Source organism: Camelina sativa, chromosome 5 (assembly GCF_000633955.1).
Source record: "Camelina sativa cultivar DH55 chromosome 5, Cs, whole genome shotgun sequence".
Lineage (NCBI taxonomy): Eukaryota > Viridiplantae > Streptophyta > Magnoliopsida > Brassicales > Brassicaceae > Camelina > Camelina sativa.
Window position 1 is genome coordinate 28,834,776 of NC_025689.1, and position 19,195 is coordinate 28,853,970.

At 33.9% G+C, this 19,195-nt stretch overlaps 4 protein-coding genes across 4 annotated transcripts in view; 3 read left to right on the plus strand and 1 right to left on the minus strand.

The window, feature by feature from the left end:
• Positions 1-2,863, plus strand: part of LOC104787764 (U-box domain-containing protein 7) — a 3,927-nt gene extending 1,064 nt beyond the window's left edge. Inside the window, exons 3-6 of the mRNA XM_010513396.1 lie at positions 79-264; positions 366-473; positions 617-1,776; positions 1,871-2,863. Of these exons, the coding sequence (XP_010511698.1) occupies positions 79-264; positions 366-473; positions 617-1,776; positions 1,871-2,714 (2,298 nt within the window). The 3' untranslated portion in view covers positions 2,715-2,863. The remainder of the gene's footprint in view (positions 1-78; positions 265-365; positions 474-616; positions 1,777-1,870) is intronic.
• Positions 2,993-4,029, minus strand: LOC104787766. Its single transcript, XM_010513397.2, has 2 exons — positions 3,977-4,029; positions 2,993-3,887 (listed from the first exon to the last, which is right to left on the minus strand). The coding sequence occupies exons 1-2, from the start codon at positions 3,977-3,979 to the stop codon at positions 3,117-3,119; spliced, it is 774 nt and encodes a 257-aa protein (XP_010511699.1). The 5' UTR covers positions 3,980-4,029; the 3' UTR covers positions 2,993-3,116.
• Positions 8,238-8,722, plus strand: LOC109133029 (defensin-like protein 43). The gene is made up of 2 exons (XM_019245559.1): positions 8,238-8,375; positions 8,511-8,722. Exons 1-2 carry the CDS (start codon positions 8,291-8,293, stop codon positions 8,669-8,671), a joined length of 246 nt encoding a protein of 81 aa, XP_019101104.1. The 5' UTR covers positions 8,238-8,290; the 3' UTR covers positions 8,672-8,722.
• LOC104787767 (urease) lies at positions 12,610-18,123 on the plus strand. The gene is made up of 18 exons (XM_010513398.2): positions 12,610-12,903; positions 13,008-13,081; positions 13,174-13,219; positions 13,361-13,466; positions 13,645-13,787; positions 13,923-14,033; positions 14,333-14,496; positions 14,603-14,981; positions 15,056-15,164; positions 15,331-15,470; positions 15,602-15,739; positions 15,823-15,914; positions 16,116-16,245; positions 16,334-16,492; positions 16,627-16,794; positions 17,101-17,235; positions 17,347-17,418; positions 17,502-18,123. Exons 1-18 carry the CDS (start codon positions 12,778-12,780, stop codon positions 17,721-17,723), a joined length of 2,514 nt encoding a protein of 837 aa, XP_010511700.1. The 5' UTR covers positions 12,610-12,777; the 3' UTR covers positions 17,724-18,123.

Genomic DNA, 19,195 nt, shown 5'->3' on the forward strand with positions numbered 1-19,195 from the left:
TTTTTTTTTTTTTTTTTTATGTTATATGAATATGATTGTCTTGTTGTCATGAAGCTAATGTTTTATGGAAACACGCAGTTACATGGAGATATGTGTAAAGAACTATCTGGAGTTCTATGCAAAATACTATCAATCTTTCCGTCTTTGGAAGGAGCAAGACCTCGGAGTAAATCAGGGATTCAAGCCTTATGCTCTTTGCATATTGCACTTGAGAAGGCAAAGAATATTCTTCAGCACTGTTCTGAGTGTAGTAAACTTTACTTGGTCTGTCTTCATACCCCTTTCTCTCTTTGGACGAGTTTTACGCTTTCTCTTTTTTGTGTGTTGTCCGTCTTTAATTTTCTCGTTTTCTTCAATCGCAACAGGCCATAACAGGGGATGCTGTTCTTTTAAAATTTGAGAAAGCAAAGATTGCTCTCATCGATGGTCTTAAACGTGTAGAAGACATTGTTCCTAGCTCTATTGGGTCACAGGTATTGTTGATTACTCAGTTCTCTGCACATTGTCTCATTTGTGATGATTAAGACTAGTTCACTTGTTTCTTGATAAGTATGTTCTTCAGGGTTCATAATATTCTCTAAATAAGTCTTAATGGTTTTTGTTTTTTTGGCTTCAGATTTTGGAAATTGTTGGTGAACTAGAGAACACCAGGTTCATGCTTGATCCATCAGAGAAGGAAGTTGGTGATCAGATTATTGCATTGCTCCAACAAGGGAAGAAATTTGACAACTGTAATGACAACACCGAGCTTGAAACTTTCCACCGCGCAGCTACTAGACTCAGTATCACTTCTTCTAGAGTGGCTCTAGCGGAAAGAAGAGCTCTAAAGAAACTCGTTGACAGGGCACGCGCAGAAGAAGACAAGCGTAAGGAATCAATTGTGGCTTATCTTTTGCATCTTATGAGAAAATGCTCAAAGCTATTCAGAAGTGAGATTTCGGATGAGAATGACTCTCAGAGTTCAAATCCATGCTCTCCTACTGAGGATTATGGGAGTGTTCATGGGTTTGGCCGCCAGCTATCTAGGTTTGGTTCTATGAACGACAAGCCCATGAACGGCGTAAAATCAGGACAGATGCCTGTTCCACCTGAAGAACTGAGATGCCCCATATCTTTGCAACTTATGTGTGATCCTGTCATTATTGCTTCAGGGCAGACATATGAACGGGTCTGTATTGAGAAGTGGTTCAGTGATGGGCATAATACTTGCCCAAAGACTCAACAGCAACTCCCACATCTCTCCTTAACTCCCAATAACTGTGTTAAAGGTCTTATTGCGAGCTGGTGTGAACAGAATGGAACTCAGATCCCTAGTGGACCGCCGGAATCTCAAGACCTTGACTACTGGAGACTGGCTCTCTCTGACTCTGAGTCCACCAAGTCAAAGTCAGTCAATAGTATAAGCTCGTGTAAGTTGACGGGCATAAAAATTGTTCCTTTGGAGGAGAATGATACTACTGTAGTCGAACGACAGAACACAGAAGAAAGTTTTGTGTCTGATGATGATGATGAGGATTCTGATGTAAATGTACTTGAGAGGTATCAAGATTTATTGGCTGTCTTAAACGAGGAGAAGGACTTGGATAAAAAAGGCAAGGTTGTAGAAAAGATCAGGCTATTGCTTAAGGATGATGAAGAGGCCAGGATCTTCATGGGAGCCAACGGGTTTGTCGAAGCGTTGTTGCGGTTTCTAGAATCAGCTGTGGATGAAAAAAATGTGGCAGCACAGGATAGAGGAGCTATGGCTCTATTCAATTTAGCCGTCAACAATAACAGGTTAGTACCTCCTGTTCTGTTAATGTTGGTAATACAATAACAGATTTGTGACTTTCACATTACTTTTTGTGTTCTTCGTTTCCATGGCCTGCAGGAACAAAGAGTTAATGTTAACTTCTGGGGTGATTCCACTGCTGGAGAAGATGATCTCTTCTTCTGAATCCCAAGGTTCAGCAACCGCGCTTTATCTTAATCTTTCCTGTCTCGATGAAGCAAAGTCCGTGATAGGTGCAAGCCAAGCTGTGCCTTTCCTTGTGCAGCTTCTTCAGGGAACAACCGAAAACCAATGCAAGCTCGATGCTCTTCATGCCCTCTACAACCTTTCCACATATTCCCCTAATATCTCTGCTCTCCTTTCATCTAACATCATCAAGAGCCTCCAAGGCCTTCTCGCATCAACAGGTGAAAATTTGTGGATAGAGAAGTCACTTGCCGTACTGCTAAATCTAGCTTCGAGCCAAGAGGGCAAAGATGAAGCTGTATCATCACAGGGCATGATCAGCAGTCTAGCAACTGTGCTAGACATGGGTGACACGGCAGAACAGGAGCAAGCTGTTTCATGCCTTTTGATTCTATGCAACGGAAGGGAGTCTTGTATCCAAATGGTGCTACAAGAAGGTGTGATACCATCATTAGTGTCAATCTCAGTGAACGGGAGTGCGCGAGGCAGAGAGAAGTCTCAGAAGCTTCTAATGTTGTTTAGGGAACAACGGCAGCAACGGGACCAGCCATCTCCAAGCAGAGATGAGTCACCACAAAAGGAACCTCCCCGGAAATCTCTCTCAGCACCGATGTCTCTCCATGGATCAACAACTCCTGCCTCACCTTCAGTTGAAGGTTTTGAACCGAGAGTCTTGTCGAAATCCATGTCGAGAAGAAAGTCGTTGGCTAGACCATTCAGCTTCTTCTGGAAGAAAAGTTACTCGATTCGCCAGTGAGAAAGAAGAAAAATATCACATATTCAAACAACCTTTGTATGTAAAAGCTTTGTTTTTCTTTTTCTTTTCTTACAAGTTACAAAAGTTATATCATAGAGAAAGAAGATACGTATAGGCCTTATTGTGATTATACTCGATTTTTGCTGTTACTATGTATATCAAGTAAATATAAATAAAACAAAACCCCAATTTTAACATCATTACACAAGCCTCTTCAAATCACTTATTAACATTCTAGCTTCAAATCCCACCAAAGACAAAACTGTTCACTAGAGTTAATCATTGGATCTTCAACTTAGGTTACATAGAATATGATATATACAAAAGTAATGAATACAAGAAGTTGCGATAGAGAATGAACATATAGTACTCTAATGGCTTGTGCTAATGCGTCATTGTGTGTCAGGTGGAGTAGGAATCAGAACGCGAGAAGGTGAGCGAATCAGCGCTTCTACTACTTCGTTTGATGGGATTCTGAATCCAACCAGTCTCAAACAGTTCCAAAATGGGATCACCGCGGCTGCTGTTGCTACGACCAGTGCTTCCACCGCCTTCTTCACCGCTGCTTCCTCTCTGCAACGCCTCCTTGTACGTCGCTTTCTTCCCCTCAGCCCACAGGTTCTCCTTCTCGTCTTCTTCTTCTTCTTGTGAGACTGATCCTGATCTGCTAAAACTCCTATCCACCGTGATCTCTTTCTCCATGGTCCCTTTGTTCTTATCTCTCCAACGTCCCAACACATTCACCAACAAACCAAGCCAAGAAATGAGATGAACCAGCACCAAATCTAGCCACACAACTCTGTTCATCGAACCAGGAAGTATCTTCAAGAATCCATCGAATCTCTCAGGGAGAGTCTCAACAACGATGAGCAAATCGGAGATCTTAGCGAACACGAAACTGGAAGAAGGGAAGTAAGTCTCGACAGCATCTTGAAACGCGAGAATGTGATCGTCGAATACAGAGAGAACCGCGAGGAGATGACGATGAAACGGACTTGTCAACGAAACGAAGAAGATAACGAATGCGAACAGTCTCTGCAAAAACCAAGACGGTAGATTCTTGTTCTTCTTTAAAGTTTGGTTTCTTGTGTAAACAACACGAGCCATGAATACTAACACACCGCCGCATGTCTCAAGAGGACGACGTCGTGGCCTTCTTCTCGCTGATTGCTCCTGTCAAACACACAATACCAAAAAGATAAACCAAACATACATATGGCTATATTATCAAGATTAGGAGGAACAGAGCAAAATTTGCATACCATTTTATGAGGAATGCTTCTTTTTTTCTCGCCCGTAAATTTTTTCCCGGAAAATTGATTGAGCAACTTTGAGAAAATTTAGTTAGTTTTGAGGGTTTTTATACGTAGTCAGAGGAAAGTGATCGGTTAATCTTGATTTCAGCTATGCAATTTTTTTTTTGAACGAGCGGTTACGCTTTTTTTTGTTTTTTTCCTTTCTTTCGACTTTGGGAATCTTATATATGAGAAGGTTTTTTCTAACTTTGTCTGCCAATGCGACACTTGGCGCTTTATATTTGTGACACATGTCTTTCTCACTAATCATAAATTAAACATTTTTTACATACTTTATTTTATTTATATCTTATATGGTGTATAGTTTGCTTTAAAAAAAAATCACATTGTTACAAAAATATCTTTCTTCCAACTTTTTAGTATTAACATATAATATATTTCTTAATGAAAGCATACATCATACTCCCTCCGTTTCACAAAGAGTGTCACTCTGACACTTTTCACACAAATTAAGAAAACACTGAAATATACATATATGCCCTTATTTAATAAGTTTTTAATAGACTATTTTAGTTATAATTAAGGGTAAAACAAGGAAATCTAAGATAAAAGATGCATTGGAACTATAAAATAATGCATTGGAATTGTAAAGTGACAGTCTTTGTGAAACAAAGAAAAATCTCCAGAATGACACTCTTTGTGAAACGGAGGGAGTATAACTTAAATATAAAACTACTGATCAAACCAATTAAAACAAAAAATAGTTTTCATACTTTTAAAGTAAAAATTGAAACCAAGTTCATTTATGATTGACTAATTTTAAAATATAGAATATGTACTAATATATTTTAAAAAATCACATTGTATTCAATAATCATATATATTGTATTAAAGACAAAACTCAGATAAAAATGAAACTACTGATCAAACCAATTAAAACAAAAAAGTTTTCATACTTTTAAAATAAAAGTTGAAGCCAAATTAATTCATGACAGACTAATTTAAAAATATAAAATATGTTCTAATATATTTAAAAAATCACATTGTATCCAATAATCATATATATTGTATTAAAGACAAAACTCAAATATAATTTAATTATATTTAATATTATATAAGTTACAGTTTGACTGTCTTTAAAACATATGTACTAAAAGAAAATAAAAATAACATAATTGCTTAATCACTCCATGAAATAATAGGAAACAATAGTTTCACAAAATAATTTAATGGTAATTATAATATTTATTTTAAAATGATTAGAAAATAGATATAATATATCGAATCTAAAAAACATTAAATTTGACACATTTTTCTTTTCATGAATTTTAAACAAAATTTAATGTGAGATATGGTATAAGTTATTTCATAAATATTTATGACATGAGCCATATTTTAATATGCATTATTCCAATTTTTTTATATTAAGGGTGATTACAAGATTAGAGAGTAAACATTGGAGCATATGATAAATCATGAGTACACTTATTAAATATTCAAAATAATCATTGGTGATTTTTCTGTTACCTTGTAAAACATATTGTCTAGATTCATAATCTCATTAGTATAGTACAAAATTCAGGTTTTAGAATTTTAGTTTATTGATTGGATGAATTTGAGTTGGTCTGATTTTTTTCCTCACATGTCTTATTTTAAAATCATCAAAATCTGATAGAAAAGTCAACATATAGATATTATAAGTTTTTATATAGTTAATTAAAAAAAGCATTTAGATGTAAGTTAAAATAGTTTAGAAATGTAGTTATGTCAGAAAAATAATTGGAATGTATCTATTGTTTATATCAATTTTTCTAATTTTGTCTTCCCTTCCATCTACACCAATTGACATGTTGGAGAGTTCGTTTTTTTTTACAATTAAAAGAACATAATGAATAAGAATAGACACAAGGACCGAGAAATAACATCATCATAGAAGTACAGCACATTCTAAGCATTCATATAAAGTTTCTAATTCACAAGATATTTGTTAGGAGGCTAACTGAAGAAAATCAAAACGTAGCAACATATGGGAGTCAAAAAGAAAATCAAATATCAAGATTGAGTTAAAGAATATATAGAGTTGTAAAACCACTCGCAAAAAGATAAATATTTATCAATTAATTTTCTTTACGATCATATAAGTCTTGATCGCATCCATATATTACAGCTTTGGAAAAGATGTAGGGAAAGATGAGATTTAGTTGGTAATATTTGTAAACAATTTTCAATACTCAATTTTCGTTTCGAATGTCTGATATATGGTCTCTACACAAATCTCATGTGTGCTAAAACTATCTCCAATATATATTCTATTTTTTACTCTAAAATAGAGCATACAAGTTTTTTCAATATGTAAATGGAGTTAGTGTAAAAAATTAAAGTTGCATATAGAGTAATCCTACCAATTACTCTATAGGGTTATAGCAAATGATACTATATAACAGAGTTTTGACTTTAAAATAGAATGGGGTTGGAGATGCTCTAAGAACCTAACAATTTATCACAAAACAGTAAAATCCAAAACAACAAAACTTTGAGGGATTTAATTACTTCCACTAAAAAAATTTCCGATATGTTTTGTTTATTTTATTTTGCATCCAAACATTACAAACCATATATAAAAAGGAACAAATATTAATTTTAAAAAAAAAATCATATAAAAAAATACGTTTCTAAATTTAAAATATATCGTAATTAATAAAAATAAAATTAAATATATCTCGCGCATCGCGCGAGCCTATTTCTAGTATATATATATACTAGATGCTCAATCGTGGGATCCCACCGAAACCTTGTCTATGTATATATATATTATTAGACATGTATTGAATATAAACTTATTTCTGAAAAATAGTTTATACATAACTAAATCAAACCTTAAATGTTGAAAACCAAGTATCTCTATAGTATTGCGGCACTTTTCCCCAGCTATACCACGCTCCTTTGAAGTTCCCTTCAATGATTTTCCTAACACGAGTTGATACTTCGGTGTTGTTTTTGAACCTGTTGCATGTGTATTAATTAATTCACATTTTACTTTGTTACATTAAACGGTGTCTGAAACAAAAAAAAAGGAAGAACAATACTATATAGCTCCATTTCTTCGAGCCGGATCAAGCACTCGAACATCACGTTGCACATGTAAATTTTTTCCATCTGCTCAACTGGTTCAACGATTGCAGCTGGGGGATTCAAAATTCTAGGAAGCAAAGTTCTTTGAAAACCAGCAGCTTGAGAACTCGATGATTGTCCATACGAACGACCACCAATGTTGATTGGTGGGCGCATCTGTAATTAGCAAAGAGAAATAAGATATGAAAATTAATCTAGAGGATCAATGTCTACACAATTCAAACCTTGAAATCGAACAATATATAACAAATCCAATCAATTTAGAAGAAATCAAACACTTTATAACAAAACCAAGAGATCTAGAGGATCGGGAAGAGAGTATCTACAAAATTCAAACCTTGAAATCGAAGGTAGTGGAAGAGCTAACTACAGCGGGATCAGGAAGGGAGAACTGACAAGAGAGGAGGTTAAAAAAGAAGGCATATGGTGTAGTTAAAACTCATGACATGTTTACTTTAGTTAGTGCTAGTAAGGAGAGATGAACCATTGATGTGTGTGCATGCTCTCGATTCGGATGGTCAACGTACTTAGCCATTGTGAATGGATGTGTGTGGTATGCTCGATTCAGATGGTCAACGTAGCTGAGAGTTGTTTGAAAACTTTTTGTAAACAATTCTGAACAAAAGGGATCTTTAGGAGGTTGGTTTTAAAAGTAAAAATCAGTCTAATAAAACTTGGTGAACAAATTCATACGCGGTGAAAATTTCTACTTTTTAATGCAAAGGTTTAAAATGGAGTTCAAAATTTTCTCTAGACTTGTATATGATTCTCAGATAATTGGACAAAGTTAGTATAAGATTTTATTTTAGGATCCGGACAACCTTATTTTTTTTTTTGTTAAAGGTCAACCTTGGTTTTTAAACAAATTATAAAAACAAAAGTTCTATATATAAAAATAGTCATAAAAATAAAAATATCTTTTAGTCACGAAATAATATTGTTTAGTATATGTGGAAGAGCCACCAATGTTAAACAATAATTTTTAGTCAAAAATATATTATTAGCATATATGAAAGATGCATCAATGGTAACAAAAAAGAATTGTACATTGTTTTTGTGAACCACAAAAACCAAAATGCTCTATAAATAAAGCTTGCACTTACAATCTAGAAAATCACAGAACAGATTTGTCCAATATTTATACTACTTTATAGTTGATAACTTGATATATATACTACAAGCAAAAAAATGGGTATCACAAAGACTTCAGTGACCTTTTTACTCTTGATAGTATTGGCAGCTTCTTTGTCAAGTTACAACGTTTTGGCTTCAGGTAACATTTTTATCTATATGTTGTTGTTTGCTAATATAGGTTTCATCATTTTAAAGTAAGAACATTGATATATCTATAAATCTATATATAACATGTATATGATATTCATGCATGTGTGGTGACTTTGTTATGCAGAGATCAAACCAACAGGGAGAATCGATGATATGTGTAAGACTACTTGTTCGCCAACATACGGAAATGGTAAATGTGGGGCAGACTGTAGGAAGGCTGGATTCGCATCCGGACAATGTGCTACTTCTGGCCGTTTCGCAAACAAATGTTGTTGCACCATGTGATAAAAATTTGATCTTTGTCTTTGCAATTAGCATTGATATGTGTTTTTTTGTTTTTCCATGAACCACAAATGCAATAAAAGATAACATAATTATCTTATCTTATGTCTTTCTAATCAAAGGTACTAAGTATACACTCTATATCACTCTATCCAACTATCACCATGCAAAAGTTTTATTTTAAAGAGAAATTATATATATAAAACCCCATAAATTTTATTTAGATATATGCTTGGTTTAACTTCATTTAGTTTCTAATTATTTGCCTAGCTACTAAGATGGTTTTTGAGAAATCCAAAAATTTTACTCTCTGTTATGGAAAACGATATAATAGTGTTTGATATACATATTTTAAGAAGAAATACTCTAACCATAGTGGGACTGAGACTTAAAAATAATTACACAATAATCATTGTCACATATGAAAATAATAAGTCATCCATGGATGATGATCAATTTAAATAGGAGACAACAAAAGCAATTAATTATTTGCAGCTATGTGGTTTCAATATAATCAAGGTTTAATTAGAGTAAATTAAGAGTGTGGCAATGTATATATATGTATGCTCGATTCTAATAGAGTTGATTGATCTTTTATTTTTGTCACAAGAGTTGACTGATCTATACAAGGCTTTTCTTATTCGTAAATGCTATGGAGGAAGTAATTACGAGAATCTGCTTATATTAAAATATATGAAGCATTTAGCTTATGGTTATGGTTAATCAACACTCAAACTCCGATGCGTACTTTTATATATCCATCATAATGATGTTCACATTCATATAAATGTTTTGAAATCGCCTTAAGAAGATGGCATACGGTGTAGCTNAATTCATGACATGTTTACTTTAGTTAGTGCTAGTAAGGAGAGATGAACCACTGATGTGTGTGTATGCTCTCCATTCGGATGGTTAACATACTTGAGCCATTGTCCATTGATGTGTGTGGTATTCTTGATTCGGATGGTCAACGTAGCTGAGAGTTGTTTGAAAACATTTTGTAAACAAATTTGAACAAAAGAAAACTTTAGGAGGTTGGTTTAAAAAGTAAAAATAGGTTTAATAAAACTTGGTGAACAAATTCATATGCGGTGAAAAATTCTACTTTTTAATGCAAATGTTTAAAATGGTGTTCAAAATATTCTCTAGACTTGTATATGATTCTCAGATAATTTGAAAAAATTAGTTTATGATTTTTTTCTAGGATCCAGTCAACCTTATTTCTTTTTTCTTAAAGATCAACCTTGGTTTTAAAACAAATTAAAAAAAAAAACAAATTTTTGTATGTAAAAATAGTCATAAAAATAAAAATATCTTCTAGTCAGGAGATAATATTCTTTAGTATATGTGGAAGAGCCACCAATGTCAAGAAATAACTTTTAGTCAAAAATATATTAGTAGCATATATGAAAGATGCATTAATGGTAACAAAAAAAAATTGTAAATTTTTTTTTGAACCACAAAAACCTAAATGCTCTATAAATAGAGCTTGCACTTACAATCTAGAAAATCATAGAACAGATTTGTCCAATATATATACTATCTTTATAGTTGATAAATTGATATATACAGTATACTACAAGCAAGAAAATGGGCATCACAAAGACTTCAGTGACCTTTTTACTCTTGATAGTATTGGCAGCTTCTTTGTCGAGTTACAACGTCTTGGCGTCAGGTAACATTTTTATCTATATGTTGTTGTTTGCTAATATAGGTTTCATCATTTGAAAGCAAGAACATTGATATATCTATAAATCTATTTATGATTGTATATGATATTCATGCATGTGTGGTGACTTTGTTATGCAGAGATCAAACCAACAGGGAGAATCGATGATATGTGCAAGACTACTTGTTCGCCAACGTACGGAAATGGTAAATGTGGGGCAGGCTGTAGGAAGGCTGGGTTCGCATCCGGACAATGTGTTACTTCTGATCGTTTCGCAAACAAATGTTGTTGCACCATGTGATCCGAAAAACCAATCTTTGTTTTTGCAGTTACAATTGATATTATGTTTTTTTTTTCCCATGATGAACCACAAATGCAATAAAAGTATAATATAATTATCTTATTTTATGTCTTTCTAATCAAAAGTACCAAGTATACACTCTATATTATTCTATCCAACTAACCCCATGCACAAGTTTTCTTTTTAAGAGAAATTATATATAAAAAAATATTATAAACTTTATTTACATATATGCTTGGTTTAACTTCATTTAGTTTCTAATTATTTGCCTAGTTACTAGGATGGTTTTTAAGAAATCCAAAAATTTACTTACACTCTATTGTGGAAAACGATATTATTGTGTTTAATATACATATTTTAAGAAGAATTACTCTAACCATATATTTCTTCATCTGGTTGTCAGATTGATGGTTCTTGGAAATCAACCAATGTGCATTCAAGATTGGGCTGGTAGTGTCGCATTGGTGAGGAGCGAACCTTGTTGTTGGGGACCAAGTGTCTAAGACGGAGCTCCTCCCCCCTACATTTGGAGTTAGAAGCGTTGTTGTGGGTTATGGAGCGGATATGTGCTGCATGGATCACTTGTCAACATTTTGAGACTGGTTGTGCTGAGTTAATCACTATTGTGCAGTCCCTGAAAGTTGGCTGTCCTTCTCCAACCTGCTCGATGAGTTTAACTCGCTAGAGTCCTTCCCACTAATCTATATCTCTTGGATCTCGCGTGCGTTAAATATGAAGGTATATTGTTTTGCCAGTCCTCCGCGTTCTTTTATCTCTGAAATTTCTTTTGTAAACTTCTTCCATCCAGTTTGGACAACTAACCGAAGAATTTTCTTTTAATTTATTGTTTGGTTGAAAAAAAAAAGTAAATAGATATACTTATAGTTAATGAAAATAGTTATAGATGAGTTTAAAGTTATTAAAATAAAATTAAATTTAACAAAAAATATATATTTAATTCTTTTCATAAGTAAAAACAATGTATAAAAGTAAAGAGATAAACTTTTAGTTAAAGAAAATAGTTGTTTTTTTTTTTCTATAATACAATAATGTATATCCATTTACAAATCTACTATATACACTACCAGTAAAAGTGTATTTGTACACACAAATATATTTTATTGTTCAAATATACTGTACTATTTAGTCTTTACTACTACCAACGAATTGTCTTTATGGACACATTAAATAACCTATTATATGTCTCTTCACTTTAACATTTTTATAGTTTAACATTTTTATAGTTACAAAAACGCATAGTTAATATTATATACTCATATCTTATATATTACAATAGCAGTATTTTTGAATAAATTATTTGATAAACAATATTTTTTTTATTTTTTTTACTTTAACCATCTTTTTCTTTATGTAAAGGTGAGTATTTACTTTTTTTAGAAACAGTAATTAATTGTATATTTTTACAATCATTTTTTTATTTTATATAAAAAGTAAATTTTCTTGTAAAATTAGCAATTTAAAATTAAAATAAATAAACTATATTATAATTTCGAATTTAATGATATATATATAATTTCTTTATAATAAATTTTTAAAAAATTTAAAGCTGTTTAAATTTTATAATTGCCTTTTAATATTTTTAAAACTGTTAACAGTTTTGTTTTACATTTAGAAGTTTACAAATGTTTTTTTTTATTAAAAGATTTTAAATAAATTAGGTTTCTTTTCTCTATTTTACTTTTATATAAAACATATTTATGGTAGGTTTTGAATTTTTATATTTTAAAATTTTAATAAATTTATTTAAAATTGACATGGATCAACATCTGAAATATATAATTGACACATGATCTTGTTGTTAACGAATAACTTTGACATCCAACTTTATATAGTATAATAAAATATATTTTTAATAATAGTAAAAAGGGATCGGAATCTATGACATATGCATGATGTAAGCAAATTAGATAAAAAATGAAGATTGAATAATTTGTACTGTGTGACTCTGCTGCGAGTCACTGATTCGGCAACTCCTCCTTTCAAATAATCAAATCTAGTCTCTCTATTCAGTTACGGCGTTCGCGGTAACGGAATCGTCGATCTGTTTCCCGACGACGACGTCTTTGTTCGTGGTCTCTCTCTGCTTTTCGCATTTTTAGGTAACTGGGGAATTGAGAGATGAAGTTGTTGCCTCGAGAGATCGAGAAGTTAGAGCTTCATCAAGCTGGTTTCCTTGCACAGAAGCGTCTTGCTCGTGGTATTAGACTTAATTACACTGAAGCTGTAGCCCTCATTGCTACTCAGGTACTATAATTATACTCTTTTGAGGACTAAAGAGATATAGTACTTAGTGTACAGGAGATTTGAATTCTCCTTTTCGAATATTTTCTAAAGTTATGGTTTTATAGATTCTTGAGTTTATTCGTGATGGTGAGAAAAGCGTGGCTGAACTGATGGATATTGGTAGACAACTATTAGGAAGGTAATATGATGAACTGAACTATACTGTTGATTTACTTGTGTTTTGTTCTGATAGCTTGAGTACTACTATAGCGTTTTCTTGTTTTGTAACAGGAGACAGGTTCTTCCTGCTGTTGTGCATCTTCTGTATACGGTTCAGGTGGTTTTTTTTCATTAACTCTGTTGATTTTCTGATAGTTTTTCAAGATGGTCAAAATGGGCTTTATGTTCCTTGCTATGCGTTTGGTGTGTCAGTCAAGTTTGTCATACAATAACTAGTTAAGGTGTGTTGTATATGTAGGTTGAAGGGACGTTTCGTGATGGTACAAAGTTAGTCACGGTTCATGAACCCATCTCTTCTGAAAACGGCAACCTTGAACTCGCTTTACATGGATCTTTCCTTCCAGGTTCGTTGCATATTCTACACACGTACTATGTCTTTTTTGTTTGTTTGTTTGTAATACTTTGCCTAGAATGTTTCATGTGAGAGATTACATTGATGCCAAATAAGAAGTTTGTGGAAGTATTAATATTGTTAATGTAAGGTTGCTTATGATATGATTTATTGGCTCGTTCGTTTCGCAGTCCCTTCATTGGATAAATTTCCAGAAGCTCATGAGGATGTAATTCCTGGTGATATAAAATATGGAGATGGAAGTATAATAATAAATCATGGAAGGAAGGCAGTAGTTCTCAACGTCGTCAACACTGGAGACAGACCAGTTCAGGTGTGTGTAAATTTGCCATATCTTGCTTCTTCTGTGTTTCTGTTTTACTGTAAGACTTTATTTCAAATTCTCGTTTTGTTTTATATGGATGGAGATATAATTCAAATAATCAATTTTTCAGAGTCTCTTTTTCAGGTTGGAAGTCACTACCATTTCATTGAAGTGAATCCATTGTTGGTGTTTGACAGACGTAGAGCTCTTGGTATGCGTTTAAACATTGCAGCTGGAACCGCTGTACGATTTGAGGTTGGAATTTCTGAATATCTCTGTCTCTTGTTTCATTTTTCATATGTCATATACCTATGGATTTGGCCTCATTTAGAAAACTCTTCAGTATCTCATCTATCTAGATGGTTTTTGTGCTGGAACTGATATTTGGAGAAAGGAATAGTAGCATTAGAAAACCTTAAAAATATTTTTCAAAAAGGTTGAATAGCATCATCTTGAGGGACTCTCTGCTGTTAATGTGATATCTTTTGTTGTTTTTCATTACTAAGGGATGAACCTCTTAGTCCTGTCAGTGAAAATTGTTATGCTTTTCGTAGCCAGGAGAAAGAAAAAGTGTTGTACTTGTGAATATTGGTGGAAATAAAGTGATAAGGGGAGGGAATGGAATTGTTGACGGTCCGGTTGATGATGTCAATTGGGCAGTTGTTATGGAAACCTTGGAGAGGGGAGGCTTTAGGCACCTGGAAGATGCTAATGCTAGGTAAGTCCTATTTATTTTGGATTTTGTATGTTCCAAGATTGAGTTTTACCATGGTCACCTTACTTGCATATTCAACCAAATCAAGTTTTAATTGATCTCTTTGCAGTGAGGGGATAGTCGGGGAAGATCCTAGATTTACAACTACAATTACTCGTGAAAAGTATGCAAATATGTATGGTCCTACCACCGGCGACAAGCTTCGGCTAGGTGACACCAACTTGTACGCAAGAATCGAAAAAGATTATACTGTTTATGGAGATGAATGTGTATTTGGAGGTGGAAAAGTTCTAAGAGAAGGCATGGGTCAAGGAATAGAGCAATCTGAAGCTCTTTCTTTGGATACTGTCATTACCAATAGTGTGATAATTGATTATACAGGAATCTATAAGGCAGATATTGGCATTAAAAATGGTCATATTGTCGGTCTTCGGAAAGCAGGCAATCCAGATACCATGCATGGTGTGCAGAGCAATATGCTTATTGGGGTAATTTGATACACTGTATAAACACTGTTGTTACCATTTTGGGCTACTTACCTCCTCTTGTTGTTTTTTCCTAGAACAAGACTGAGGTTATTGCTGGAGAAGGAATGATTGTAACTGCTGGAGCTATTGATTGTCATGTGCATTTCATATGTCCCCAATTAGTATATGAAGCAGTGTCAAGCGGTGAGTAGAGTAGCCTGACTGCATCTAATCTTCTTGAACATTATGAATTTTGTAATATGTTGTTGTCTAGATTAACTATAGTCATGTATGGGAAGAAAGCATAAGTTTGCAAGTCTTTTGGAACACTGATTTAGATCAATTTCCTCTAACTGGTAATTATATGCAGGCATTACAACTATGGTTGGAGGAGGGACAGGGCCTGCTTATGGTACACGTGCTACAACCTGCACTCCTTCTCCGTTCGATATGAAGTTAATGCTGCAGTCCACGGATAGCCTGCCACTAAACTTCGGGTTTACAGGGAAGGTGAGATATGTTTCTTCTTGACAATGATTTGCATCCATGTAATCTTCTTGTTTCAAAAGTCCGCACTTCTTAAGACAGATACACCAATAGCTGACTAGAACTCTTACGGTTAGTAAATGTATCGTTGTTAGGGAAATACATCTAAACCGTTAGAGCTTCGTCATATAGTGGAGGCTGGAGCAATGGGATTGAAGCTGCATGAGGACTGGGGAACTACTCCTGCTGCAATAGACAATTGTTTGGCAGTTGCAGAAGAATATGATATCCAAGTCTGCGCTTTTCCCTGACATCCTCTTTTTAAGGAACAAATTTGAAAGTTTCCCAAATGTACTAAATTGTTTGTATTTGACAGGTGAACATTCATACTGACACTTTAAATGAATCGGGTTTTGTGGAGCACACAATCAACGCATTTCGAGGGAGAACGATACATACATACCACAGGTGCATCAGCACCTCACCTCTTCTTAATTTTAGTTATGTTCGGTAGCTTAAATTCGTTGCTCCAATTCCCCATATGCTAGGTAGTTATGATGTTCAATTAGCTGATAAAACTAGATAGGTAACACCTATATCAAAGTAAGGTCACTGCCTATATTAGAATCAAATATTGAAGTGCTATTTTTGTTAAATCCTGCTGGACAGTGAAGGTGCTGGTGGTGGACATGCGCCAGATATCATCAGAGTTTGTGGAGTAAAAAACGTACTCCCATCATCAACCAACCCAACACGGCCATATACAAAAAATACTGTAGATGAACATCTTGACATGCTGGTATGAAGAATTTAATAGGAAGTATGTGACTGATGGTGAATTACTTTATTTTTGTCTTGTTGATAACCTCATATGCAAACACGATCAGATGGTTTGCCATCACCTTGACAAGAATATCCCAGAAGATGTAGCTTTTGCTGAATCAAGGATAAGAGCTGAAACAATAGCAGCAGAGGACATATTGCATGATATGGGAGCAATTAGCATTATCTCTTCTGACTCACAAGCAATGGGTCGCATTGGAGAGGTTCATCCCTCTAAAACCAAAAAACATTTTGTGAAATCAATACTTGAAACTCTAGGTTCTCAAAAGAGCTTTTGTCACTCTTTGCTAGATTCTGTTTAGCGGAAAACTTATTATGGGAGAATTCTGTTTTGCAGGTAATAAGCAGAACTTGGCAGACTGCTGACAAGATGAAGGCTCAGAGGGGTGCCACTGATCCTAATACAGCTGATGATGATAATGCGAGAATAAAGAGATACATTGCAAAGTACACTATAAACCCAGCTATAGCCAATGGTTTTGCTGACTTAATTGGCTCGGTTGAGGTATGCTAATTTTCAAGTTAGACACATCTTATATCTTTACTATATAGCTTTCTTTTCCTGTTGCAAGTTTTTAGTTCTGTCTTCCAATACATGCCAAAACTGTGTGAAACATCATTTCTTATGAACAGTATATTTCCTGCGTTCTTTAATCAGATTCTTTATGGATGAGAGAGCTAGCAGTGGTGTTTGTAATTTTGTAGACTAGGAATAGAGTGAAAACCTTACTTTGGCTAAATAGTGGAAGTCTGTAGTCATTTAGCCACAATGTTTTTGTTTACTGGATTGTAAAATTGCACTGCTTTGCAGGAGAAGAAGCTGGCTGACCTCGTTATATGGACGCCGGCTTTCTTTGGAGCAAAACCAGAAATAATAATTAAAGGTGGCAATATATCCTGGGCTAATATGGGCGATGCAAATGCGAGCATACCTACTCCTGAGCCAGTAATCATCATTGACTACTTGTTTCTGGACATGTTATTTTAACAACACGTCTTTTAAGTGTATCTTGTTGATTAAAAATATAACACTCTTTGCTTAATTTTACGACGGTAGGTCACATCGAGACCTATGTTTGGAGCATTTGGAAAAGCCGGAAGTGAAAACTCTGTTGCATTTGTCAGCAAGGTATGGCTTTATCCTCTCTTTCTCAGATTGATTTGTGGATCAGTTAGCAAAAGTATAGTTTCTTTATTCTTACCTAAGTCCAGGCTGCCTTGAGAAACGGGGTAAAAGAGGTATATGGACTCAATAAGAGGGTTGTAGCAGTCTCCAACGTGAGGCAGCTCACAAAACTCGACATGAAGCTGAATGATGCGCTTCCACACATCACCGTGGACCCAGAGACATACGTTGTCACAGCAAACGGCGAGGTCCTTACGTGTGCCCCAGCTGATTCAGTCCCTCTCTCCCGAAACTATTTCCTCTTCTAAGGCTGCTGAAATTTCAGTTGGTTTATTGCATTATATAGGCTTTGCTAGCTAAAATGAGACACCTACAACATTATAGCAAGCATATACCCATAGGCCACATCCCTTATATTCATTTGTAACAGTAGCTTCTCTGAAAAACCAAACAAACAAAAAGGTAACGAGAGAAGCAGATATTAAGTGGCAAGGGGATGTAGTGAAATAGATGATCAAGAAGTAATGTTGTTAGACTAGAGGATATATCCACCATTAGAACAATAAGGTGCTGTCTCTTTCTAAGTTTTTTGATGGCATGAAGCCATTAGTGGACTTCCCTGATTCTTGTGGGGTAAAAGCATTTACATCATTACAGAAGCAACTTCTGGCAGACATATTCTTCATGCTATTGGACTCATTTAAAACTCATGTCACTAAATTTCATGGTCCTATATCATTTTACGAAATATACCACTTCTCCTACCAGTGAACCTTAACCCCAGTTATGCGGGTGCCATCTTGTCCCGACATATATGAACTTCATATCCTTATTTCACATCTTAAAAACTCATACTGTTAAAACTCATGACTCATTACATTGATCTACAATATTTAGTTGTATTTTTTATCGATAATGCTATTCGTTTTCGTGAAAAGGGACATGATTAGAAGAATTTGAAAAGACTCTTAACCTAACATCATGAATTGATATTAAAAAGAGAAAAAAAAAAGTTGAGTATTTAATATTACCTCCACTTCAAACTACTATTAGATATTTTGAGTTTTCACTTGATTTAGAGAAAAATTATGCAATTACAATTTTCTCGTAATTGCTATTTTCATTTTTATTTTCAAGTAAAAAAAAAGGTTTGGTGAATCAAGAAATATACATTGCAAATTTCCAAATGTCTAATGAATTTAAAGTGAGAGAAAATTATTTTGCAGATTTTTTTTAATCTTTTTATATAGGATTTGGATTCTTATAGAATAATATATAGAGATATCTTATATAATATGAGAAGGTTTTTCTCAACTTCTTCTAAAAAACATGACATCTGGCTTCTTATATATCTGACACATGTCCTCATTTTCAATTTAATTCAAAACAATGGGTTAAAGAAACTTAAATAGATCCATCTCAATTTCCTAGCCAACAAGATATAAACTCATTTTAGCCAAAAAAAAAAGATATAAACTCATTTCAATTTTAATTCAAAACTATGGAGTAAAGAAACCAAAGAAACAAAAAAAAATAGGTCTGTTCCCTAGCCAACATGACTAATTAAAAAAGTTAAATATATTTTTTTTCTTTTCCATGCCTCTCTGCTTCTACGAACTTGGCATCATTTCGAAGCATCAACTACATAATCTGACAATGTATTAATACTTTACTTATGGTTGGTTGTCCCTCATTTCTTACATCATCATCAATTCTATCATCTGCTTTATTCCTCTTTGATGACCTAATTGGTTAAAAATCACATTATTTATTATATAGA